The following is a 27,365-nucleotide window of genomic DNA, read 5'->3' as shown; positions in this document are numbered from 1 at the left end:
TGTGTGTGTGTGTGTGTGTGTGTGTGTGTGTGTGTGTGTGTGTGTGTGTGTGTGTGTGTGTTACACAAATCATGTTTGTGGTGTGTGAGTGTGCGCCTGCCTGCTTGTGTATCGCACTCTCATAGTTGTGTGTGTTTAACATCAAGAGGTCTTTCGAAGGAAACAAAAGGGAGGTCACACTCACGTCTTCAAAGGAGTCGTGCCATCCCTCGCTGGTAACGACAAACTGGACCTTTTCACTCATGTAGTCCTCCACCTCCCTGAAGAGAGAGGGAGATGAACAAAGACAGAGAGCGAGAGATATAGGGAGGGGAAGAGGAGGAATAGAGTGAGAAAACTACCCGTCTCGCCAGAGATCCCAAACACTGTTTTATAGAGGTACAATGACACACAAGCCCTCATCCGCTGATCACTTGTATTACCTCAAAAAGTACTCGTAAAGTACTACTGTTACAGGAAAATCTGCCCTACTCTCATTCTGGAGTCAGTCTCTCTTCTCCCTACCCGTTGAAGGCGATGATGTACCGCAGGAGTAGGCGCCTGTCATTGTTGGGGAACTTGCCGTAGAGGAAGAATCGCTTTCCAGTTAGGAAATCTAAAGGGTAGTAAGAAAATGAAAGATCCGCCTGAGAGAAAGACTCCCTGCATAGCATTACAGTAATCATCATTGTTCATCGCTGATGGGAAAAAGAGAAGAAATCGTCTGCAATTTGACAACTTAACGTTTGTGAGCGTTTTTCAAACCAGCATGGCTTACAGAAAAGTACTTCATTGATGTTAAATAACATGAACAATTAGCAAGAACAAACTGACACACACAGCCAGCACAGACTATACAGAGAGAGGCAGACAAGGTCAGACAGACAGAGACAGACCTGGTAACTCAGGGATGGGCTTGTCCTCCTCGGCCTCAGCGTCAGTGTTCTCGTCCGTCGACCCTCCAAAAGGGTCCTCCTCCTTCACTCCTTTTCTCTCCTTCTCTCCTTCCTTCTGCCGACTCGCGCTCTCCACCCTGCCGACGAGAGAGAGAAAAGTTGTTTATGAAATGGGGGTTATGAAACTACTGATTGATGCTCTGCTGGTGTCCTTGAATGAAGAGACACCACACCTGTTCATTCTGTTGTGATGCCGCACAACAAATACAACTGACAGAATCAGACATTTCTGCCCACATACAAAACAAACACCCACGCTCTCTTCAGATTACTGAAAGAGAGCGTTTCAGTATGGCGGAGTCTAAGACTTGTATTGATGCTCTACTACAAAAGTCCTTTCCACCAACAAGCTCGGCAATTCATTTACATTCACGACGACAGCGCAATCCGACAACTAATGAATCAAAATGAGAACACTCTCTCTCCTTCGATCTCTCTCCAACCTACCTACACCCGCCTTAAACAGATGGAAGAATTATATATGGCGAGTTGGCAAACCCAGTAAAATAACAAACGTGTAATTATAACCATGATGAGCAACAAGAGGATCAAGGTATCATGGTCCCAGACCTTTGTGCTGTCTTGCCAACTCCTATGGCCATTGGGCAACTCCTATGGCCATTGGGCAACTCCTATGGCCATTGGGCAACTCCTATGGCCATTGGGCAACTCCTATGGCCATTGGGCAACTCCTATGGCCATTGGGCAACTCCTATGGCCATTGGGCAACTCCTATGGCCATTGGGCAACTCCTATGGCCATTGGGCAACTCCTATGGCCATTGGGCAACTCCTATGGCCATTGGGCAACTCCTATGGCCATTGGGCAACTCCTATGGCCATTGGGCAACTCCTATGGCCATTGGGCAACTCCTATGGCCATTGGGCAACTCCTATGGCCATTGGGCAACTCCTATGGCCATTGGGCAACTCCTATGGCCATTGTGCAACTCCTATGGCCATTGGGCAACTCCTATGGCCATTGGGCAACTCCTATGGCCATTGGGCAACTCCTATGGCCATTGGGCAACTCCGACAGCACAGAGATCTGAAACCAGGCTAGGGCAGAGGCACTGTCAACCCAGAGGTCCTGCAGTAGGACATGGCTTCGACCCCCGCTACAGTCAAATATGAACACTATCCCATTCATGTTCATTGGTGATGTTAGTTACCTCTTCAGCTCGTCCTCCGTGTCCATGCCAGACTCATCTTCTGTTGGAGACAGGAGAATAACAACATTTTATTACATCAGAAGCACATAACCTACATCAGAAGCATACCATCTTACTAACCTACATCAGAAGCATACCATCTTACTAACCTACATCAGAAGCATACCATCTTACTAACCTACATCGGGTCATAACTTAAGTCTATACTACGCTGTGGAAAAGTATGTAAAAGTGCTTCACCCATACCTCTCTAAGCTTTGCTCTTCCAATATAAAAAGGCCTTGTACTTAGGCCCTAGTTAAAGGCTAGGTTTCCTTAATACTGTTAATATGTATTTTCCAACCAGTGCAGATGAAGGAGACAAGTAAACTAAGCTACTTCTAGACTATTGAGACCCTTCATTCGTCTTCCCAGGTATGTGATGCGTTAGTAAAGACGTTCTCCTCGCACTAATGCGCCCGGACCACTTACTCCTGGCCTCGCATTACCATAGAAATTAGAATCATGCACAAGTCTCTCGGCAGCGGTTGCTCTACGCAAGTGCTTCTTTCTTTTGTCCTCTCGACATGCATCCCTCTCTTCCTGTCCTTTTAAATGGCGGCGGCGTCAATCCGTCCCTCCCTCCATCCCTCCATGCAATTCATTAAAGCAGTCTTTTCCCAACTTCTCTCCCTCTGTCCATTTCACCCTCTTTCATGTCCATCCTCTTCAGTCGTTGTGGTGTTAGTCTTTCTTTCTTCCTCGGCTAGCTACTAGAGCAAATGTATTAAGACCATCGAGCGATTTCATTCACTACATGGCCGTAGAAATACATTTACCGCAATTATGACTCTGGCAGGAAAAGGTGACGAAACGAGTCTCTGGAAACGAGTATGGCCAGAGAGTATGTTCCTTTCTCCTATCCAACACCATGTCAGAGTCCTTCCATTCCGACACACGTGATTCAGCTGCTATCAAAAGTGTGTAGTCGTCTGTTGTGAGCACCATTAGCTCACGAGAAAACTGGCAGCCCTGATTTACGCAGGTTTATAAATAAGTGGAGAGAATAATGTCCGCTACGCAAATTAGTATCTGTTCTGTTGTTCGTTTCAAAAGCAGTGCTGCACTGAATATCTGAAGTGATCCTGACTGGTTTGACTACAGCCTCAATGTTTAGGATGATAAACGTGTCACCCTCAGAATCCTCTATCCCCCCCATCAGTCAAAAGAACACTCTCTTAGCTCATCTCTCCATTTCCTCTATCCCACCCATCAGTCAAAATAACACTCTCTTAGCTCATCGCTCCATTTCCTCTATCCCACCCATCAGTCAAAAGAACACTCTCTTAGCTCATCGCTCCATTTCCTCTATCCCACCCATCAGTCAAAATAACACTCTCTTAGCTCATCGCTCCATTTCCTCTATCCCACCCATCAGTCAAAAGAACACTCTCTTAGCTCATCGCTCCATTTCCTCTATCCCACCCATCAGTCAAAAGAACACTCTCTTAGCTCATCGCTCCATTTCCTCTATCCTGGTTGTCCACTTACATTTGAGTCATTTAGCAGACGCTCTTATCCAGAGCGACTTAAAGTAGTGAGTTCATACATTTCCATACTTCCCCTCCTTCCCAATCTGTTCATCCCTCCTCTCACCTCTATGTCTCAGGTGTAGCAGGAATCTGTCTTAAGACATCTTGAGACTACTCTGCTAGCGCCTCTAACTGCACTACAGACATACTGCCCTAGCTAGCAGTTGATCCTCAACGTTAGGCCCATCCCCCGTGGTAGTGTTTATTTACTATTATTTACCTTGAACAGGGAAGTCGTAGGGAGTGAAATCCAATTAAAGTTTGTCAATAACATTTGAATGAAAGAATGAGCGAATGAATGGTCGAACAAATGAATGAACTAATATTGTCCCATATGTTGCCAAGCAGATTTCCCTACGGAACATTAAAGCATTAATTCATTCACGCATTAACTAATTCATTCATACATTCAACCCCAGGAAAAACCAAGAGACAGTGGTTGGGCGTGATGCGTTGAGATGCATTTTGATCAGTGATTATGTCTGTAACATAACCCAGGTGTATGTTAGAGCTGGGTAAATTTACCATTTTTTCCTCTAACGATAAATCAGTGATAAATTACAGTAAAAAAAACATTTGGGGAGGTGATAGAGCTGGGCTAAATGGACAAAAAATTATATTGCGATAAGGGAGTTTGCAATTCGCATGTTGAGTGCAGGAATGTCCACCAGAGCTATTGCCAGATAATTTTATGTTCATTTCTCTAATATAAGCCATCTTCAACGTTGTTTTAGAGAATTTGGCAGTACGTCCAACCGGCATCACAACCGCAGACCACGTGTACGGCGTCGTGTGGGCGAGTTTTGGGCGGATGTCAAAGTTGTAAACAGAGTGCCCCATGGTGGCAGGGGAGTTATGGTATGGGCAGGCATAAGCTACGGACAACGAGCACAATTGCATTTCATCGATGGCAATGTGAATGCTCAAAATAAACGTGACGAGATCCTGAGGCCCATTTTTTTTTAAGGCGTCTTAAAAAAAGTCATGTGAAATCCATAGATTAGGGCCTTATGAATTTATTTCAATTGACTGATTTCCTCATACCAACTGTAACTCAGTAAGATCAATGAAATTGATGCGTTTGCATTTTTGTTCAGTATAGATCAGTAGTTCCTTTGAAAACTGTATTTTTCCCGCATTGGCATTCTGAGCAACGGTCACATGCTTGTGCTTCTCAGAATTCATCTCTCGCTCCTCCGTGCGCACAGTGGGGAGAGGGAGTGAGAGTCAGCAGCTGACAGCGAAACAAGGACAGGCAGATACTTTTATAACAGGAATCAAGATAATACATAGGGTATTACTGTTGACCAAATGATTTTAAAACAATCTACAGGAACGCTGTGTAGCAAAATCAGTCATTTTAGGTTTATCGCCCCAGCTCTAATGGAGGTGTGTATAATGGAAACCTGGTTCATCTGCGTCTGTGGAGCCACCATACAGATCCTCCTTCTCTTTCTTGATGGGGGTCTTTCTGGGAGTGGGTTGCCTTTCTTCTTCTCTCCTCTTTTGTGGAGTCTGTCAACGACGGAGAGGGCAGTATCGGGGTGGGAATAAAGCAAATACAATCATGTAAATCAGAACAATTAAAATTACTTAAAGCAGAATTGTGTTTTTTTTCTTCTTAGGTAATCACTTCATGTCATACTGCTAGGTCATGGAACGGTTTAAGAAGCCCTTACCCGCCTCCCGGGTGGCGCAGTGGTCTAGGGCACTGCATCGCAGTGCTAACTGTGCCACCAGAGTCTCTGGGTTCGCGCCCAGGCTCTGTCGCAGCCGGCCGCGACCGGGAGGTCCGTGGGGCGACGCACAATTGGCATAGCGTCGTCCGGGTTAGGGAGGGTTTGGCCGGTAGGGATATCCTTGTCTCATCGCGCTCCAGCGACTCCTGTGGCGGGCCGGGCGCAGTGCGCGCTAACCAAGGGGGCCAGGTACACGGTGTTTCCTCCGACACATTGGTGCGGCTAGCTTCCGGGTTGGAGGCGCGCTGTGTTAAGAAGCAGTGCGGCTTGGTTGGGTTGTGCTTCGGAGGACGCATGGCTTTCGACCTTCGTCTCTCCCGAGCCCGTACGGGAGTTGTAGCGATGAGACAAGATAGTAATTACTAGCGATTGGATACCACGAAAATTGGGGAGAAAATGGGATAAAATTGATTTTAAAAAAAAAAGAAAAAAAAAAGATGCCCTTACCCTCCTCTCTTTTTCCTCCTCACTCTCTTCATCCTCCTCTACGTCGCTCCTCTCCGAGCTGGACTCCGCTCCGTCCATCAGGTACCTTGCAGAAAGAGAGGAATGCGAGAAAGAAGAGAAAGATCGTATTAAATAAAGAAATACAAAAAAAGGGGTGAGGGGAAAAGAAGCAAAACATCTGACTGGGTAAACAAGAAGATTCCCACTAGATGGGCACCAAATGGATGATCACACTGGAATTCTGCGCAAAGGTTCAACTGTTGGAAGAACACAACAAAGGCTAGCCAGACACAGAACAGTAACAGACTGCACACACACACAGTCACGTCTCACACACGGTACCAGAAATCAGCACCATGGACAGCACAGTCAATGCATCCACATACTTCCCTCTTCCTGTTAAGTGGATTTGTTTGACACTTGGGGGTGGTTCTGTCCCCTACAATTATGTATTTGCAGAATGTACATTTAACTGGGTGTTATAGACAAAAATAAATGAACTGATGCGATACCGATAAATAGATCAATAAGTTTATAACATTCATGTGCACCAGTCTTTTCGTATTACGCTTTAAACTACTACTACTAGTTTGATGATTGTAGCCATCACGTGTCCCATTAACAAATCACCCATATTAACTAAAAGTATTTCATTTCAAACTTCACATTTCTCTAGTATAGGCTACTTATCGTAATGAACGATATCAGCAAAATGTCTGCTTTAAGTGACCGCTATGGTCGATGTCGATAATGTTTGGTTTACCGTTCCAGCTTTGACACACTACTGCAAATGTAATTGTACATGTTGTTTTGCAAATGTTAGAAGTGCTACGACGCAAACAGGGCGGAAACACAAACACGTATGCACTACCTTGAATTTGATGAGCTATGTTCTGTGAGGAATTCAAAGGCGGTCGAACTAAGTAAGTGTGTGGATCTGACGTTACGTTATTTTACTGGGCCTACATCTACCTCCGTACCATCAATAGAACGTGACATATTGTCTACTGTAGTATCAAAGTCCTTTACTGACAAGACAAATGCCCTTGTTGGAATGGAACCAGGCCATTCACACCAGTAAATAGGTTTTGAGACACCCATCGAGGTGTGTCGGTGTGTCAGTGCCCTCCGAGCCACCCCACAGAGAGGGACTGAGAGGGTCCTATGACGGGCGAGCCTGGCAGTGTGGTGGCAGTGCCCTTGACGGAAAGTCCTTAACCTGGTCCGCTCAGGCACGACTGAACGGCTAACGTGCACTATGAAAAAGTTAAGTGGCTTAAATTGCATTAGATTAGGCTGTCCGTGAAGCGAATACATGACAGAATAAAACAATACGTCTGGATGAGGAGAAAGAGGTGCGGCGGAAAAGCGTGTGGCTGTGGCACCCGGGTGAAATAGAGCCTCAGCCTCGACAGCGGCGGTGCTAACCCTCTCTCTCACACACACGCACACGCACGCACACACACGCACGCACGCCACTTCATTCTCAATCAAAGATGCATTACCTTTTCCACACACACACTCTCCAGCCCCTCAAGTCACCAAGACGACCGCTAAGATGAAATACGGCTCTCAAGGGTCATCACTACTCACACTGTAACTGCTCTATTCTGTGCTTCGATCCCTCATATCCTACAGCACGGTTTAGATTAAAAATGAAAAAGTAGAGGGTTTCCTAATGTAGTGTAGCGGGTGCACACACACACACACACACACACGACTGGCTATATGCTTAGCTTACGGGTTCTGAGACTCTCTGAGCTTCTCAATCCTCTTAGGACACTTCACTCCATATGCAGTATGGCGAATTACCTAAAGAAATGTATTGAATTGAGTTAAGGAATATAATTCTCAAAGCTCTACCAGAGGGTAGGTCCTAAAGGAAAACTTATCCTCCCTCTATGGAGAGCAGTGCGCAAGAGTGATTTGTTTCCCTCTGCACTCAGAGGTCCCCGGAAGGCTACGTATTTCATCTAAATTGTGTGGGAAAATGATATTAGTCTCGACTTCAGGGCCAAAAAAGAATTAAAGCAGATAAAAACATTTACTAAATGACCATGAGCACTATTAATACGTTAATGTGCCTTTTGGATGAATTACTTCTACAATAAATCAGATTGAACAATATGTCTGATTGTTGATTCAGGTAAGTTACAAGCCAAGGGCAGACTAAATATCAAATAATAAAAGTAGCAAAATTATAGAGGACTAGCATTGTGGTTTTGAATAGGTAGCCACTGTATTCTCTAGGCTACTGTATTCAAATGCACCTTCATTGGCGACAATGACGACAGCACTGTGACCCATTCATGTTCATTACGAAAATAATTGCTTCAATATTTTTTATTTTATTTAACTAGGCAAGTCAGTTAAGATCAAATTCTTATTTACAATGATGGCCTACCAAAAGGCCTCCTGGGGGGGACGGGGAATTACGCACAATCTGAGGGGAGGAATAAAGTTCTATTAGATCAGTTAAATTTGTCCTTTCATACGAAAATTGTAATTCTGAAAAGGTCAAGGGCTTTACTGGAGGAAAATGGTTATTTGCACAACACCAGTTCTTCATCACGATTTGTTATCTAAGGTAATAATGATAAAGGGAAAAAACTATTTAGGGAATAGAGTGCAATTTGGGACGCAACCTAGGTCTGTGATAACTAAAAGGGAATCTAAAAAGGTTTCCGAGGCACTTCAGATGTTACCGACGGACGGAACCTTCAATAATCTACACTAACGCAAAGTTTACTTATTTATTCCACATTCATTCCATTGTGTTGCCGGTTTATCTTGATGCCACTTGAGGGAAGCGTGCGGCCCTCCTCTCCTCTTCTCTGTCCCTCCTTTCATTTTGAAGTGTTCTCTAAAGGACAAAAGGCCCAAAACATTTAGATGCATAGCAGTGTTCGTCTGGTTTGAGTTGGCCTGTGTGTTTGTGTACGACAACTGTCTCTCTGTGTTGGAGTATGCGTGTGTGTCTATGTCTCTGTGTGTGTGTGTGTGTGTGTGTGTGTGTGTGTGTGTGTGTGTGTGTGTGTGTGTGTGTGTGTGTGTGTGTGTGTGTGTGTGTGTGTGTGTGTGTGTGTGTGTGTGTGTGTGTGTGTGTGTGTGTGTGTGTGTGTGTGTGTGTGTGTGTGTGTGTGTGTGTGTGTGTGTGTGTGTGTGTGTATGTGTATGAGCACTAGTCTTCTTCAAAGGAAGTGGACCCTTCAATTACCCATAGCAGATGCAGCTTTTAAATAAGGAATAAATCATTAGAGCTCAGCACTCCAAACAAGAGCTGCACAATAGAGACGAGATGGCTTGGATGGATGGATGGATGAGGAACAGGGATGAGAGTGAGGATAGACGAGGAGAGAGGGATTCTCTATACAAAAAAAAGAGTGGTTGAGGGAGATGGAGAGCAGTCTACAGCAGAAGGGGGTCAGTAAACACAGCCAAATAATGGTGGTAGTGGGTGTGTGTGTGTGCGCGACCCAATGTAGTATTATGATGCTAACGCAGAGAAAAATACACACAATTAGCGTGTTAATACCTCAACGGTGTTAATTGGACTTATTTCCGCAACACCCTCTTACAATAGAACTTGATCATTTCGCACACCGCTTTCAAATTAGATGAGCGGATATTCATTTGTTTCTGAGGGTCAATTACACAGACATGATGTCAATACTGACTAAAGAAAATGAGCGCATAGTACAGGAGTAGAGAAATGTGTAGAAAAACATGGGAGGTGACTGATGCAGGCAGCAATCACTGAGACCTGACCTAGCCTAGAAAGTACCAGACCTGCGTTCAAATACATGCATATTTTCACTGAACAAAAATATAAACGCAACCTGTAAAGTGTTGGTCCCATGTTTCATGAGCTGAAATAAAAGATCCCCAAAAATGTTCAGACCCACAAAAAGCTTATTTCTCTCAAATTTTGGGCACAAATTTGTTTACATCCCTGTTAATGAGCATTTCTCCTTTGCCAAGGTAATCCATCCACCTGGCAGGTGTGGTATATTAAGAAGCTGATTAAACAGCATGATCATTACACAGGTGCACCAGTTTTGTCACACAACCACGCCAGCGCAGGATGTCCACATATGGCTTCTTCACCTGCGAGATTGTCTGAGGGGGGTGCTGAGGAGTATTTATGTCTGTAATGAAGCACTTTTTGTGGAAAAACTCATTCTGATTGGCTGGGCCTGGCTCTCAAGTGGGTGGGCCTATGTCCACCCAGGCACATCCATGGCTGCACTGCTGTCATAGATTAGGGCCTAATGAATTTATTTCAATTGACTGATTTCCTTATATGAACTGTAACTCAGTAAAATCATTTAAATTGTTGCATGTTTCGCTTATAAGTATTTTAAAATACACTTTTCTGTGTATTTGAGTAGTTTGAAATACACAGCCCAAAACAATAACTTTAAATATAAGTAGTTGCAAATGCATGTCAATACTTTCCAAAATATAACTTGTATTTAAAAAACATTTTTTGTCTAAACACGTCGTTCAAAATGTATTTGAAATGAGGTCTTATTGAGCTACAAACAGTATTTGATACCAGGTCTGGTAACTACCCGTGGAAGCAGTGATTTCACCTCAGGTGACAGACGAGAAGTGAAGACCTTATGTGAAAGACATTTTCACTTTGAAGAGAGGTGCGGTAAGAACCCCTCAAATACCCTTTTCATATTATCTGAGGCCTTGATCTGACTAACTCGAGATTCAGCCATGTATTCTTCAATACACAGTTTTGATTGAAGAGAGATCTTTGTTGAGTCCGCTTGTAGTGACAAGAAATATTAGTAGAACTGAATACATCACAGCAGGCCTCAGCTCTTCAAGAGAACATTATTCAGTGAGCTGCATGGGTACAGTTAAAGCCTTGGCAATAGGTGCTTATAAACACCATTAACTGCCAACTTCACTTCATTCGCTCAATTCAAAGAAGCTTTCTGATAGAGAATGGGTGGCAATGAGTCAAAGGACCCATTTATTTGAAGCAGACTTAACACAGTCTACCTTCCTCCCCTCTCTCTCTGCCACCCTCCCCCTCGTTCTGCCTCCCTCAGTCTCCCCCTCCCTCCCCCTCGTTCTGCCTCCCTCAGTCTGCCCCACCCTCCCCCTCGTTCTGCCTCCCTCAGTCTGCCCCTCCCTCCCCCTCGTTCTGCCTCCCTCAGTCTCCCCCTCGTTCTGCCTCCCTCAGTCTCCCCCTCCCTCCACTTCGTTCTGCCTCCCTCAGTCTGCCACTCCCTCCCCCTCGTTCTGCCTCCCTCAGTCTGCCCCTCCCTCCCCCTCGTTCTGCCTCCCTCAGTCTCCCCCTCGTTCTGCCTCCCTCAGTCTCCCCCTCGTTCTGCCTCCCTCAGTCTCCCCCTCGTTCTGCCTCGTTCTGCCTCCCTCAGTCTGCCCCTCCCTCCCCCTCGTTCTGCCTCCCTCAGTCTCCCCCTCGTTCTGCCTCCCTCCGTCTCCCCCTCCCTACACCTCGTTCTGCCTCCCTCAGTCTCCCCCTTCCTCCCCGTTACCGTTTGAAGGAGATCTTCTGCTTCCTCTTGTGGCAGTCCAGCACCCACTCCTTCCGGACGATGACGCCCCCTGCTGACTTCACCTGGCTGTACTTGGGGGTGTTGGAGAAGGCACAGCTGGATGAAGCAGATGATGAACCCTTGGTTAGCACGGCCGTCCCAGATGGCACTCTATTCCCTATATCGTGCACTACTTTCGACCAGGGTCCAAAGTGACCATGGCTACATCCAAAATATGGCACCCTATTCCTTGTATAGTGCAATAAATAGGGTGCCATATGGGATGCAGGCACTGGAAGGAAGCCAGGGACAGCCCACTACTACTATGGCAGAGTGTGATTAGGGTGATATGGTCTGCTTTGCTTTGCATGCTGTTATCGTGATACTCCTCTAGTTACACTAGTCTTGGTTGTATATGAGATAGAGAATATACTTGATAATATTACTCCTAGAAACATCACTACCACTATAATACTAGCCCCATTGTTGGTTGTATTCCACACAATTCTTGTTGACCTGTTTCCAATATGTTCTTACCTCACTCTATTACCATTTTCATGCATCTTTAAATTACAAATATGATTTCAGATTACAATGAGAACCCAACTTAAGAGTACTTCCCAAACTACTACCTCCCAGTCCCAGCACCCTCTATCTCCATCTCCTCCACTCACATGAGGTGTGTGGCGTCAGGGGTCCAGTCAGAGTGGTACTTGGCCCCCATGGCCAGGGCCTTGTCCCTCAGGTCCCCCCGGAAGGGGTTCTGGAAGCCGCTCAGCACAAACACCACCCCCTCCATGATCTTGTTAAGGGGAACGGTGGCCTCGGAGGAGCTGTACTGGGCTTTGGAGGGTTTGGGTCTGGGCTTGGCTTCTGGTTTGGACAGGCTCTCTTTCTTCTTGGTGTCTGGGGTTTTCTGGGCAGGGGAGACTGGTGTGAAAAGAATGACAGAGGTGAGGAGAGGGGAAAATAAGAATATATAACTATCAGGGTATTTGCATCGGTTTATTAAACTTACTTTATTCACACAAGCATATGTGAAAAATGTGTAGAGTGAGTCAGTGAGTGGCTGGCTGGAAGGCTGACTGACTTGCAGGGTGTCTTTACCTTTGGCAGCAATGGGGCTGGGAGTACTGGCTGAGCTGGGTTTAGCCTTGGGTTTGGGGGTGGTAGTGCCCCGTTCAGGAGAGGCCATAGGGCTGGGTTTCTTTGAGGGGGGTGGAGCGAGGGCAGTCTGGCGCTCTTTAGTGAACTCAAACTTCCTCTTCACTGCTGCCTAGGTAAAAGGAGAGAGGATGGATAAAGCAATTTGTCCTTATGGTAAAACCATGAGAGAAATACCTACTCAAAGAGCAAAGCAGTTGAGAACACTCACTTTTCAATTAAGAAAACAAGAAATTTAGAAAGAAAACTGCTTATAATTTCTATAAGTGGGATAACTGACAAAAATTAGCAGAGAAAACAAGCAAACAAATGCAGGTCCTAATTATGTTTACACTTATGTAAATGAATGTGTAAGTGAGTAACATCGCCTCTCGCTTGAAAGAATGATCCATCTCCCTCTGGAAAAATGTCCCACAAGCAAACATATGCCTCCATACTGTCATCTCTTTTCACTATCGATGATTTACAATGTTTACATGAAATCTATACTACATTAGCTACGAGGGCGCAGTCTACCGAACACAGCCGCAGGGCTAAAAAAAAAAAAAAAAAATCACCTTGTACCTCTTTTTAAAGAAATCAATATGGTGTCTGCCTCTCAAATGGCACCCTATTCCCTATATTGTGCACTACCTTTGACCAAGGCCCATAAGGCGCTTGGCAAAACTAGTGCACCATATAGGAATAGAATAAGGTGTCATTTGAGACATAACTACTATCATAGCCTGGAGATTCAGGTCAGTCCGCACTAGCCTGGAAGGACATAATGAATGATTCACCATCAGTTCTGGTCTTAGAGAAGCCAATGATGCATCACTATGGGCTCTGATCAAAAGTAGTGCACTATATAGGGATAACGGTGCCATTTGGGATGCAGTCCAAGCCTTGGTCCTTACCTGTGGTGGGGGAGAGTTGGAGGATGGTGGGGCTGAGGAGTGGCCAGACACAGACTGCAGGGCGGCACCTGCATAGCTGAGCTTCTCAGTCTGTGGCGAAACTGTGGGGGGAGAAGAGGTGACGAGACAGAGAGAAGTTGGGAAATATTGTTTCACATTTCTCACCCCACCAGCAGACCCTATGCTGCTTTTCGCTCACGGAGCTCAATCACGCCAAATCAATGCGCACTAATAAACATGCCATCTGAAATTAGCTGTACTAGGCCTTTAGCTTGAATACAGTAGTAGTACCCTTGAGCGCTGGGCTGGCTTTGGAGGTGCTCTCTCTGTTGAAGAAGAGGCTGCCTGGCTGTAGACTGGGGCAAGCCGAGGGGGACTCATCCTTCACCCGGAACTGGCCCAGCTTGGTCAACTTCTGTCAGAGAGCAAGAAAGACAGTGTTGTGAGAGAGTCTGATCAGTCAGTCATGTTAGGAAAGCACAGGACAGTGCATATAAACGTAATTTTTGATGGTATAAATTCCAGTTCACTCAAATCAAAGAAAGTTTAGCATAAACGTTGTCTACTCTCTAGATCCACAGTCTAGGCCATCTGTTGTGTGGACCCAGCTATATGCCTAAATCCCAAATGAATGGGAAAGACAAACACCATCTAATAAAGAAATAAAACAGTGCCCATTAATTTGCGAATGAAGCATATTACTGGATCTGCGCAACAGATGGTGCCATATGGACTTACAATGCATTCAGTCTAATCTAATCAGACCTCAACATTAAAATCAGCCTTAATCTAAAATTTAATTTTTGAATTGTATTCCTCAATCTATACACAATAACTCAAAATGACAAAGCGAAAAACAGATTTTTGGAATTTTTTGCAAACTTATTAAAAAATTAAAAAACAGAAAAACCCTATTTACATAAGTATTCAGACCCTTTCTAAAGACTTGAAATTGAACTCAGGTGCATCCTGTTTCCATTGTGATCATCCTTGAGATTGTTCTACAACTTGCAGTCCAACTGCGGTAAATTCAATTGATTGGACATGATTTGGTAAGGCACACACCTAGTCTACATAGGTGTGTGCATGTAAGAGCAAAAACCAAGCCATGACGTCAAAGGAATTGCACGTAGAGCTCCGAGACAGGATTGTGTCAGGATTGTGTCTGCAGCATTAAAGGTCCCCAAGAACACAGTGGCCTCCACCATTCTTAAACGAAAGAGGTTTGTTACCACCAAGACTTTTCCTGGGCTGGCTGCAGGGCCAAACTGATCAATCAGGGGAGAAGGGCCTTGGTCGGGGAGGTGACCAAGAACCCGATGTTCACTCTGACCGAGCTCCAGATTTCCTCTGTGGAGATGGGAGAACCTTCCAGATGGACAACCATCTCTGCAGCACTCCACCAATCAGGCCTTTATGGTAGAGCGTCTAGACGGAAGCCACTCCCCAGTAAAAGGCACAACAGCCTGCTTGGAGTTCGATTTAAAAAAAGAGACACCCAAAGGACTCACAGACATTGAGAAACAAGATTCTCTCATCTGATGAAACCAAGATTGAACTCTTTGGCCAAGCATCACATCTGGAGGAAACCTGGCACCGTCCCTACAGTGAAGCATTGTGGTGGCAGCATCATGCTGTGGGGATGGTTTTCAGAGGCAGGGACTGGGAGGCTAGTCAGGATCGAGGGAAAAATGAACGGAGCAAAGTACAGAGATCCTTGATGAAAACCTGCTCCAGAGCGCTCAGAAATATATGATTGAATATGAAACTGTGTGTGAGAAGATGTAATGTCATGTTGGCCTTCTAAACAAGATACTTGTTTAGTTATAAAGTTAACTAGTCAGTGGCCACATTCCCGTGAGCCCAGACATTACATCAGGCGTCATAGAATCGCCCCTTTTTCCACAGAGCATAAAACACACTTCCTACAAAATATACAGTTGAAGTCGGAAGTTTACATACACCTTAGCCAAATACATTTCAACTCAGTTTTTCACAATTTCTGACATTTAATCCTAGTAAAAAGTTAGGATCACTACTTTATTTTAAGAATGTGAAATGTCAGAATAATAGTAGAGAGAATGATTTCAGCTTTTATTTCTTTCATCACATTCGTAGTGGGTTACAAGTTTACATACACTCAATTCGTATTTGGTAGCATAGCCTTTAAATTGTTTAACTTGGGTCAAACGTTTCGGGTAGCCTTCCACAAGCTTCCCACAATAAGTTGGGTGAATTTTGGCCCATTCCTCCTGACAGAGCTGGTGTAACTGAGTCAGGTTTGTAGGCCTCCCGGCTCGCACACACCTTTTCAGTTCTGCGCAAAAATGTTCTATTGGATTGAGGTCAGGCTTTGTGATGGCCACTCTAATACCTTGACTTTGTTGTACTTAATAATTCGAGTCATTGTCCATTTGGAAGACCCATTTGCGACCAAGCTTTAACTTCCTGACTGACGTCTTGAGATTCAATATATCCACATCATTTTCCACCCTCATCATGCAATCTATTTTGTGAAGTGCACCAGTCTCTCCTGCAACAAAGCACCCCCACAACATGATGCTGCCACCCCTGTGCTTCACGGTTGGGATGGTGTTCTCCGGATTGCAAGCCTTCCCCTTTTTCCTCCAAACATAACGATGGTCATTATGGCCAAACAGTTCTCTTTTTGTTTCATCAGACCAGAAGACAGTTCTCCAAAAAGTACGATCTTCATCCCCATGTGCAGATGCAAACCGTAGTCTGGCTTTTTTATGGCGGTTTTGGAGCAGTGGCTTCTTCCTTGCTGAGCGGCCTTTCAGGTTATGTCGATATAGGACTTGTTTTACAGTGGATATAGATACTTTTGTACCGGTTTCCTCCAGCATCTTCACAAGATCCTTTGTTCGTTGTTCTGGGATTGATTTGCACTTTTCGCACGAAAGTACGTTCATTTCTAGGAGACAGAACGCATCTCCTTCCTGAGCGGTATGACGGCTGCGTGGTCTCATGATGTTTAAACTTGCGTACTATTGTTTGTACAGATGAACGTGATACCTTCAGGTGTTTGGAAACTTCTCCCAAGGATGAACTAGATTTGTGGAGGTCTACAATTTGTTTCCTGAGGTCTTGGCTGATTTCTTTTTATTTTCCCATGATGTCAAGCAAAGAGGCACTGAGTTTGAAGGTAGGCCTTGAAATACATCCACAGGTACACCTCCAATTGACTCAAATTATGTCAATTAGCCTATCCAAAGCTTCTAAAGCCATGACATTTTCTGGATTTCATCAAGCTGTTTAAAGGCACAGTCAACTTAGTGTATGTAAACTTCTGACCCACTGGAATTGTGATACAGTGAATTATAAGTGAAATGATCTGTCTGTAAACAATTTTTGGAAAAATTACTTGTGTCATGCACAAAGTAGATGTCCTAACCAACTTGCCAAAATTATAGTTTGTTAACAACACATTTGTGGAGTGGTTGAAAACAAGTTTTAATGACTCCAACCTAAGTGTATCTAAACTCCGACTTCAACTGTGCATTATGTCAGAGAACGCCGGGACTGAGTCCCCACGTTGGAATGGCTACAATTCTATAGGCAACGGAGACCATGCAGCTGTAGTTTTGGCTACATGGCTAGAAATGGTTAAACTCTGAGACTATCGATTCACTACAGAAGGAGCAAATTATAGATGACACAAATTACTAGTCTGCAACTAGAAATTATGTAACCTAGAACGAGCATACCGACAACCGCCGAAGCATCCATTCTATCATAACATTTCGGAATGGTACTCTGAAGTATCCATTCTAACCACCTACAACCATGAAAGACATTGTGACTTCTGGGAAAGTTGACCAGAAACTATGATGAGCTCGACAGGACAATCGAGTGTTTTCAACGGAGAGACAACAAAGACATACAAGCGTAACTATGTACATTGCAATTTCTTTCAGAATGAGCGGACGTTCATGTGCAAAGTATTAACATGTCCATGAGTACAATTATCCCCGATGTGTAGTGAATCCATTTTGTCTTTCCCGCTCTCTCAGTCCCCACCCTTTTCCTTTGTCTACCAAGCAGTCATATCGGCTTCGTCCGCTAGGGACTTTTTCTTTGTATCATGTAGTAACCCAAATATCTACTGTTTGTTTGTTATGTAATTCTGTGTGATTATTTAGTTAGTAAATAAATAATTAAGCCAATTTGTATATCGCTGATCCATGATTTAGGCTAGGGGTTGTGCAGATATCCAAGGGTTTGCGACGTTCAGTAATGAGAACTGATGAGGTAATAATAACAATTCATTAATAAGCGACTGTTTTGATATGAAAATATCTAAAGAGTTATATTCGGGAAATTGGCACTCTATAAACAACATTTTTCTGTGGTAACCCAACTTCCTAGTTAATCAAAGTTTACATGATTAGTTTAATCACGTAATAAGAATTACACAGAGAATTGATTTGATAAATAAAAGTCTTCACATTTAATGATAGTCCAGACAAGACAGCACATAGCCAAGACAACGCAGGAGTGGCTTCAGGACAAGTCTCTGAATGTCCTTGAGAGGCCCAGCCAGAGGGTGGACTTGAACCCGATCGAACATCTCTGGAGAGACCTGAAAATAGCTGTGCAGTGACGCTCAACATCCAACCTGACAGAACTTGAGAGGATCTGCAGAGAAGAATGGGAGAAACTCCCCAAGTACAGGTGTGCCAAACTTGTGGCGTCATACCCAAGTAGACTCGAGTTTGTAATAGCTGTCAAAGGTGCATCAAAGTACTGAGTAAAGGGTTTGAATACTTATGTAAATGTGATATTTCAGTTTTGTATTTTTATACATTTGCTAAAATGTCTAAAAACCTGTTTTCGCTTTGTCATTATGGGGTATCGTGTGTAGATTGATGAGGGGGAAAAAACTATTTAATACATTTTAGAATAAGGCTGTAACAAAATGTGGAAAAAGTCAAGAGGTCTGAATACGTTCCAAATGCAGTGTATATGTAAGAGCACTTTAAAAGGTCAGAAAACATATAATTCAACTCGAGTTGAACTCTGCAATCATTTGGCCTTTAAAATATAAACTCAGCCAAAAAAGAAACTTCCTCTCACTGTCAACTGTGTTTATTTTCAGCAAACTTAACATGTGTAAATAGTTGTATGAACATTACAAGATTCAACAACAGACATTAACTGAACAAGTTCCACAGACATGTGACTAACAGAAATTGAATAATGTGTCCCTGAACAAAGGGGGGGGGGGGTAAAAATCAAAAGTAACAGTCAGTATCTGGTGTGGCCACCAGCTGCATTAAGTACTGCAGTGCATCTCCTCCTCATGGACTGCACCAGATTTGCCAGTTCATGCTGTGAGATGTTACCCCACTAAGGCACCTGCAAGCTCCTGGACATTTCTGGGGGGAATGGCCCTAGCCCTCACCCTCCAATCGAACAGGTCCCAGACGTGCTCAATGGGATTGAGATCCGGGCTCTTCGCTGGCCACATGAGGGAGGAGGATGTCTTCCCTGTAACGCACAGCGTTGAGATTGCCTGCAATGACAACAAGCTCAGTCCGATGATGCTGTCCCAGACCATGCCGGAAACTCCACCTCCAAATCGCTCCCACTCCAGAGTACAGGCCTCGGTGTAACGCTCATTCCTTCAACGATAAACGTGAATCCGACCATCACCTCTGGTGAGACAAAACCACGACTCGTCAGTGAAGAGCACTCTTTGCCAGTCCTGTCTGGTCCAGCGACAGTGGGTTTGTGCCCCGTTGTTGATGCCCTGTTGTTGAAGCCCTCAGTCCAGCCTCTCTCAGCCTATTGCGGACAGTCTGAGCACTGATGGAGGGATTGTGCGTTCCTGGTGTAACTCGGGCAGTTGTTGTTGCCATCCTGTACCTGTCCTGCAGGTGTGATGTTTGGATGTACCGATCCTGTACAGATGTTGTTACACGTGATCTGACACTGTGAGGACGATCAGCTGTCCGTCCGGTCTCCCTGTAGCGCTGTCTTAGGCGTCTCACAGTACAGGCATTGCAATTTATTGCCCTGGCCACATCTGCAGTCCTCATGCCTCCTTGCAACATGTCTAAGGCACGTTCACGCAGATGAGCAGGGACCCTAGCCATCTTTCTTTCTGTGTTTTTCAGAGTCAGTAGAAAGGCCTCTTTAGTGTCCTAAGTTTTCATAACTGTGACCTTAATTGCCTATAAGCTGTTAGTGTCTTAACGACCGTTCCACAGGTGCATGCTCATGAATTGTTTATGGTTCATTGAACAAGCATGGGAAACAGTGTTTAAACCCTTTACAATGAAGATCCATGAAGTTAGTTGGATTTTTACGAATTATGTTTGAAAGACAGGGTCCTGAAAAACGGACGTTTATTTTTTTGCTGAGTTTAGTTATAAACTGAATTAGTCTATTGAGTCTTAGTCTCAGTGGAGAATGGGTTATGTAGAAGAAGGTTAAAGATGGCGGCTGAGCTTCTCTTACCGGTGTTGTGGTTGGTGGATCACTTTTGTCTGGTGGTGAATGGAACTTCACGAAGGCCACTCCGTATGCTATGCTCTGAGGGTGGAAAATGTCATTTGTCGTCATGTCATTCCAACCTGAATCATTTTCATAAGTGTATACAATAGGAACTGTGCTGAGACTAGGGCTGTGACAGTCACTGAATAACTGTGTAGCTGACGGTTATGGATGAAGACTGTCATCTACCTTCATTTTAGGATTTATAAAATGTTTTATTAACTTCATTTTCATGCAGATAAATTTTACCTAATAGTGGGAGTGTTCACTAATGATTCTAAGCAAAAATTTTGCTAACGGTGTCTACTAAATGTTCTACATCTCCTCTTTCCAACTGTCCTTTGATGTTTGAGCAGCTAATCCCTAAAAGCGCGGGGTTGTAGAGCGCTATAGGCTATGGCACTTCAGTAAAAAAGCTTTGATGTGTGGACTTTCTTTTATACAATGCACGTTTTCATTGCTTGCTAGTAAATAAATAAAATTGTTATTTAAAAAAATAAAGTTGCATGTGTCTGACTATTCATTAATTATTCAACAGCGGTCGACAAGGTTGTTCTGGATCCGAGGCCTATAATGCACTAATGTGTCAATCCTGTCCAACCTGGCATGGTATAACTTGATACGTAATCTTTCCTTCATTTATAGACTAATCAACGCTGATCAGGCCCGTTCCTGGCCGATATGCTGCCCTAGGCGAGACAAAAAAAATTGCTGCACCCCTACCCCCCCCAAAGTAGAATAGTAACCTGGGCTATATATACACACAGTGTCGTCCGCAATGCACTTTTATGAATACCCATGTGGTAGCCTACCATTTTTAAAACAAGCAATTTACCGTCAATCCCTGCCTCTAATTATTACATTCATTTCTGTTAATGCATGTACTAATCACAGTAATTTACCGTTCTCATTCTCGGAGTAGAAACGTTTGCAGAGATCACAACTTGCAACACTTGTGAGAAATACGTTTTGGTTGATTTCATACCATCATATACACACTCCATCTGAGAAATGAGCATGTGTCTGGTTTCTCTGTCCTGTTAATGTTGACGGAGCACGCACGCCTGAGCACTGATAGAAATGCACTACATGACTAAAAGTATGTGGACACCTTTTCATTGAACATCTCATTCCAAAATCATGGGCATTAATATGGAGTCGGTCCCCCCTTTGCTGCTATACAGCCTCCACTCTTCTGAGAAGGCTTTCCACTAGATGTTGGAACATTGCTGCGTGGACTTGCTTCCATTCAGCCACAAGAGCATTAGTGAGGTCGGGCGATTAGGCCGTGATTTTAGGCTTGTGTGCCTGCTCGGCCATGGAAACCCATTTCATGAAGCTCCTGATGAACAGTTATTGTGCTGACATTGCTTCCAAAGGCAGTTTGGAACTCACTAGTGAGTGTGTCGGCACTCGGTGGTCCTGTTCTGAGAGCTTGTGTTGGCCTACCACTTCGCGGCTAAGCCGTTGTTGCTCCTAGACATTTTCACTTCACAATAACAGCACTTACAGTTGACCAGGGCAGCTCTAGCAGGGCAGACATTTTACGAACTGACTTTGTTGGAAAGGTGGCATCCTATGGCGGTGCCAAGTTCAAAGTCACTGCGCTCTTCAGTAAGGCCGTTCTTCTGCCAATGTTTGTCTATGGAGATTGCATGCCTATGTACTCAATTTCATACATCTGTCAGCAACGGGTGTGGCTGAAATAGCCGAAGGGGTGTTCACATACTTTTGCATATATCGCGTACATGTCCTGCTTCTTGTAAATGTCAAAAGGTAGGAAAGTGCCCAGCTGGGCTTCTCAGTAATTTTTTCTTCAGGTAAGGTAAAATAAAAAAATAAATCTTATAGCCTACTCTCGGTAGGCCTAGGTTTTTTTTATATGTGTTAAGGCCAAGGTTTTTAAGGAAAGGAGAAATATTTTCTTGTGTCTGACATACGCTGGTGGCTTTGAGTGACAGGTGCTTTGATGGGGGGGGGGGGGGGGGGGGTCGTGTGTGAGTTAGCAGATTCTCTTAATTGAGTACCACAGAATGAGTCATAATACCCTTAAAACCTAGCGGTCAAACCGGGAAATGGTTCCAATCGTTTTTCCAACATTCATTTTAGAAACACATCAAATTAGTGTTTTGTGTAGACTTACCTTGGCGTTTTGATAACTGTGTAAATCTCTCTAGGACAAGGTGACTTATCAATATATTTGACGGTATTTCACCCACTATAAATGAAACGCTAATTAGCTGCTAATGTGGCTAACATAAAGAACTACAAATGCCATGATGATCTGGACGAGACTGACGAATTGAGGCAAAGGTAAGAATCTCTGGATTAACTATCTAATGTTAGCTAAATGTAGCAATGAATCAATTGGCTACATTTCTCATAAAATTGTCAATTCTGTGAACTGTCTTGTGCAAGTTTCAAATGAACGCAATAACTGTTAGCAAAGATGTCCGCTAGAGATGACGTGTAGGAGCTTGCAGGGATTGGTAGATTCACATAATTTCAACTTTCAAATTAGAGAGTAAATAGAGCGGAATATATTGAAAAAAGTCCAAGAGAGATTTACATGGTTATAAAAACGTCACGCCAGAGTAAACCTACACAAAACACAGCCCTTATTTTAATACCACCCTGGTTTACATTGATTTAGGTGGCATCACATACACACACAATGCTCCCTGTCCACTAATGTTCTCTCTTAGTGCTGTGCAGCTCACCTTGTTGTACGGCTGGCTACACACAATCTTCACGCGGTCCCACTTCTCCTGGGCGTGAGCCTTCACCAGCTGGTTAGGGCTAAAGAAGCGCACGCGGTTGGTGTTGGTGCCGTTACGGCTATCCGTGGGGGACATGAAGGAGGACGTGACCAGCAAAACCTGGGAGAGAGAGTGAGAAGTTCTCTTAGGAATTAAGCAGCACACTATACCTAATGGTAGTAAAGCCACAACTATGCATTGTCCATAATAAGAGGCAGAGACTAGTACCTTCACTCAGTGCATTCAGTGTGGTAGATATCAGCGAGGTATACAGGTACTACAATATACAGTAAGGGGGTGGCATACCTCATAGTCCTGGTCTTTGACAGAGGTTGAGTGTCCCGCCAGCACCTCGATAAAAGCAGACCCTTCATTTCCAATGTCTATGCTGTACACCTGCTCTTCTTTCTCAAACTGAAACGATGGGGGAAAGAGCATGGGTTATTTAGTACAAACTAGGAAAAAACAAACAGGGCAATGCAGTGTTACAATACATACAGTGCCTTCAGAAAAGTATTCATACCCCTCGACTTATACCACATTTTATTGTGATTCAGCCTGAATTCAAAATGGATTACATAGATGTATTTTCACATCCATCTACACACAATACCCCATAATGACAAAGTGAAAACATGTTTTTAGAAATGTTTGCAAATGTATTGAAAATCTAAAAGTCTAAGAGCTTTCCACACCTGGATTGTGCACAAAAATATATATTGGTTGTTGATCATTGCTAGACAACTATTTTTCAGGTCTTGCCATAGATTTGCAAGTAGATTTAAGTCCAAACTGTAACTCAGTCACTCAGGAACATTCACTGTCTTCTTGGTAAGCAACTACAGGGTAGATTTGGCCTTGTGTTTTAGGTTATTGTCCTGCTGAAAAGTGAATTCATCTCCCTGTGTCTGGTGGAAAGCAAACTGAACCAGGTTTTCCTATTAGGATTTTTTGTGTGCTTAGCTCCCTTCCATTTATTTTTTATAAACCCTTTATGACCATACATTATAGATTTCATAAGGCATTTAGTTATGGCCTAGTTTTCCCCCCAACATTGTGGTCTGAAAAACCTGGCCGTATAAGACCTGCAAGTCACAATATGACTTGTCATTTATGAACATTTTGAAAATCTTGGCTCTCTCTAATTTTCTCCTTCTCTCTTTCTTTCTCTCGGAGGACCTGGGCCCTAGGACCATGCGTCGGGACTGCCGCCCGTGGTGACTCCTTGCTGTCCCCAGTCCGCCTGGCCTTGCTGCTATTCCAGTTTCAGCTGTTCTGCCTGCGGTTATGGAACCGCCACCTGTCCCAGACCTGTTGTTTTTCAACTCTTAATGATCAGCTATGAAAAGCCAACTGAAAATTATTCATGATTATTATTTGACCATGCTTGTCACTTATGAACATTTTTGAACATCTTGGCATAGTTCTGTTATAATCTCCACCCGGCACAGCCAGAAGAGGACTGGCCACCCCTCATAGCCTGGTTCCTCTCTAGGTTTCTTCCTAGGTTTTGGCCTTTCTAGGGAGTTTTTCCTAGCCACCGTGCTTCTACACCTGCATTCTAGCTGTTTGGGGTTTTAGGCTGGGTTTCTGTACAGCACTTCGAGATATTATCTGATGTACGAAGGGCTATATAAAATAAAATTGATTGATTGATTGACAATAGGCTAATTTGTCATTCCTATTGGAATCAAGCCCTAGGGAGTAGGGATGTGACAACTGGAAAAGTTCTCTTGCCAGTTAACAGACATTTTTTATCGGTTTCCATTAAAACTATAAGAAACATTCCTCCAATTCCAAGTTAATTCACAATGTAGATGGTCTACATTGAGCTTCCTGCGGAGAGAAAGTTGTATCGTTACTGCTGCTCTTGCTTTTCACGTGGCGCGGGTAGCTTGTTTTTGTCGTCCAATCACAAGTCATCAAACCGGCACTAGGCTAAAGTCAGAGCTAGAACCTCCATGTGACAAGTTATTAACCACTGGGCTCCCGAGTGGCGCAGCGGTCTAAGGCACTGCATCTCAGTGCTTGAGGCGTTTCTACAAACACCCTGGTTTGAATCCAGGCTGTATCACAACCCGGACGTGATTGTGAGGCCCATAGGGCAGCGCACAATTGGCCCAGCGTCGTCCGGGTTTGGCCGGTGTAGGCTGTCATTGTAAATTAGAATTTGTTCTTAACTGACTTGCCTTGTTAATGGCTTTTTTTTTATCTATGGAAGATGGAAATAAAATGACAGAACAAGAAGTTAAATGAGAAGGACAGGCTACAACACCAAGAGCCAACAGGTAGGCTGCTACTTAATAATCTGAATGGAGTTGTTATTGTAAGATTGAGAAGGGGAGAAAGTGTATAGTTAAAGTTATATAGTTTCAATTAGCCTAGCTAACATTAGCTAGCTAACTGGCTTAACTAGCTTCACTTGGTTTGATGCAGTCAATACAGGTACTATGTAATCCAGGGCTCTCCAAAACTGTTCCTGGAGAGCTACTGTCCTGTAGGTTTTCACTCCAACTATAATCTAGAGCACCTGATTATAATAATTATCTGGTTGATAAACCAAATCAGGTTAGATACAACTGGGGTTGGAGCGAAAACCTACAGGAGGGTAACTCTCCAACTGGGGTTGAAGAGCCCTGATGTAATCAGATGAGATGATAAATAACTAGCAATAAGTAGTCTACCAGCGCAAGTTGACTTGGTCGCTATCTCTCTCCCCCCTCCCCTTGTCACTCACATTTGAGCTGCTGCTCTGCTTTTTTCCCTCCTACTAACATTACAGCATTGGTTAGTGGCTCACAAGTAAGCACTTCACTGTAAGGTCTACCTGTTGTATTCGGCGCATGCGACTAATAAAATTTGATTTGATTTTTGTTGCGTTAGTTATTTATTCAACTTTTATTTTCCCTTTATGATGATGACGATCGGGACCTGTTAGTGATAGTTTTTCAGTTAGGGAGTTTTTCTTAATGTTGAAAATCCCAATCTCGTTTAAAAATGTTAACGTTTACTTACACCCCTAGTAGGGAAGATATTCAACAATTGATTATCTACAATCTGCATTCAGAATAACTGCTATGGTGAAGACCTCATCAAACAAGACTACCTAAAACATCCAAACTGGAACAACCATCTCAGTACGGGTGCAATAAGTCCAACCACTTACAGATTCAAATATTTTAGGAAAATACAAGTTATTCGTCTTAGATCAATTAATTAAAGTGCATGCAGAAACATACAGTATATATTAAACCAAAATATTCCAAAAATCAACCCGCAACAAAGCATGCTGGGAAATATGATGGGCCACTCCAAAGTATTTTTCATTCAGAGAATTAACAGAAATTAACTCAGTCGAGTAACGACACGCATGTAAATCCGACTGGTGTTAACCCCACTAGAATCAACAATAAGATATAACACTCACAACTTTTGACCTCAAAATCGAGAATTTAACACCCACAAATTTGCTGTATGAATTGGAGTCAGTGAATTGTTACACAATCCCATGAAAACACAGAGCAGAGGAGAAGTAGCCTATTACCTGTATAATGACTGAGGTTTGTTTCTCCCCTGGCCTTGCTGCTTTCCATTTTCTGTATGTGTCTGAGCTCAGCAGGTTGTCAGCCTTGTGAGTCTGCAAGGAAACAACAAGAATAGCTAGGACCCCATGATCTGCAATTACCATCTGGTGTTGTTATCACTGGAAATGGGAGTTACTGTTTACGTTCAAGAAAATACATTTTTGACAACAAGAAATTACTGGAAAGTGTACTGTAGCTAGCTAGCTAGCTAGCTACTACGAATGGTGCATGCAAATACTGTTCAGTACTGTCACAATGATTATGTTCTTGTGGGCTGAAAAAAAAGCCATGTGCAGACTGTACTTATATACAGTAGAGGGCTAGACAATCGACATCTCTTAATCAGACAGCAAGAAAACTTAGCTAACTAACACGTTAGGAAACTAGCAATCGGGCTAACGAATACTGTATTAGCTAATTCGTCTAGATAGTAGTTGGACAACTTACATTGTCTTCGGTGCTGCAAGACACTACGTGCTTGAGTTTTATCTCCGGCATTTTGCGCTAGTCACTTGACTGGTCAAAAACGTGATGCCGCTTTATTTGTGTTTTTTCAGCTAATCAAAAGCTCTACGCTTGCTAGCTAGTTAGCAATTGCCTGGGTAGCAAACAATGGAACACGTTCATAGCTAGTTTATAGAAAGCAAAACGCCTCTAAATGCTTAATAGAAGTACCCTGTTTGACATTTCTGTGTTTTATGCATTGTATTTGACTTCCCTGTGAATTTGATTCTAATGTAAAGGCGAACAAAAACAGTCGAAACGTATTTGGAGGTTGAACCGTGCACCCTGAATTTCACACCAAAATCCCTCTCAATTCACAACCTCTGACGTAACTTCCGGTTGATATTTCGTTTAGTCAATCAAAACAGTTTACGCTTATTCTTCTTCGTGTGGTTTTACGGCCGACTAGACGCTTTGTTGCGTATTTCTGCCTTTAACAGTTCGAAAAGAGCATTGCACATTGTTCACAAAAAAGGTAAATGGGGAGAAAAGGAAATTGCACCACCATCTAACCCTATATATACAATATGTACCACTATCCCCACAAACCTCACTAC

The 27,365-nt window shown here is 43.6% G+C and overlaps 1 protein-coding gene across 2 annotated transcripts in view; it reads right to left on the bottom strand.

Moving 5' to 3' along the window:
* The window catches only part of LOC129857410 (DNA repair protein XRCC1-like), a 30,255-nt gene extending 3,111 nt beyond the window's left edge, over positions 1 to 27,144 (bottom strand). For both annotated transcript variants that reach the window (XM_055925632.1, XM_055925633.1), the window contains exons 1-16: positions 26,752 to 27,144; positions 26,265 to 26,357; positions 23,027 to 23,134; positions 22,682 to 22,840; positions 19,926 to 20,000; positions 13,734 to 13,857; positions 13,443 to 13,543; positions 12,490 to 12,658; positions 12,057 to 12,312; positions 11,383 to 11,499; positions 5,864 to 5,948; positions 5,084 to 5,192; positions 2,107 to 2,146; positions 876 to 1,012; positions 505 to 595; positions 185 to 260 (exon numbers count right to left, since the gene is read on the bottom strand). In XM_055925632.1, the coding sequence (XP_055781607.1) occupies positions 185 to 260; positions 505 to 595; positions 876 to 1,012; positions 2,107 to 2,146; positions 5,084 to 5,192; positions 5,864 to 5,948; positions 11,383 to 11,499; positions 12,057 to 12,312; positions 12,490 to 12,658; positions 13,443 to 13,543; positions 13,734 to 13,857; positions 19,926 to 20,000; positions 22,682 to 22,840; positions 23,027 to 23,134; positions 26,265 to 26,357; positions 26,752 to 26,802 (1,791 nt within the window). In that variant the 5' untranslated portion in view covers positions 26,803 to 27,144. The remainder of the gene's footprint in view (positions 1 to 184; positions 261 to 504; positions 596 to 875; positions 1,013 to 2,106; positions 2,147 to 5,083; positions 5,193 to 5,863; positions 5,949 to 11,382; positions 11,500 to 12,056; positions 12,313 to 12,489; positions 12,659 to 13,442; positions 13,544 to 13,733; positions 13,858 to 19,925; positions 20,001 to 22,681; positions 22,841 to 23,026; positions 23,135 to 26,264; positions 26,358 to 26,751) is intronic.
* Positions 27,145 to 27,365: the final 221 nt, after the last annotated feature.

This window comes from Salvelinus fontinalis, chromosome 6 (genome assembly GCF_029448725.1).
Source record: "Salvelinus fontinalis isolate EN_2023a chromosome 6, ASM2944872v1, whole genome shotgun sequence".
NCBI lineage: Eukaryota > Metazoa > Chordata > Actinopteri > Salmoniformes > Salmonidae > Salvelinus > Salvelinus fontinalis.
The sequence above is the reverse complement of the archived record's forward strand: the minus strand, read 5'-3'. Positions and strand labels throughout refer to the sequence as shown.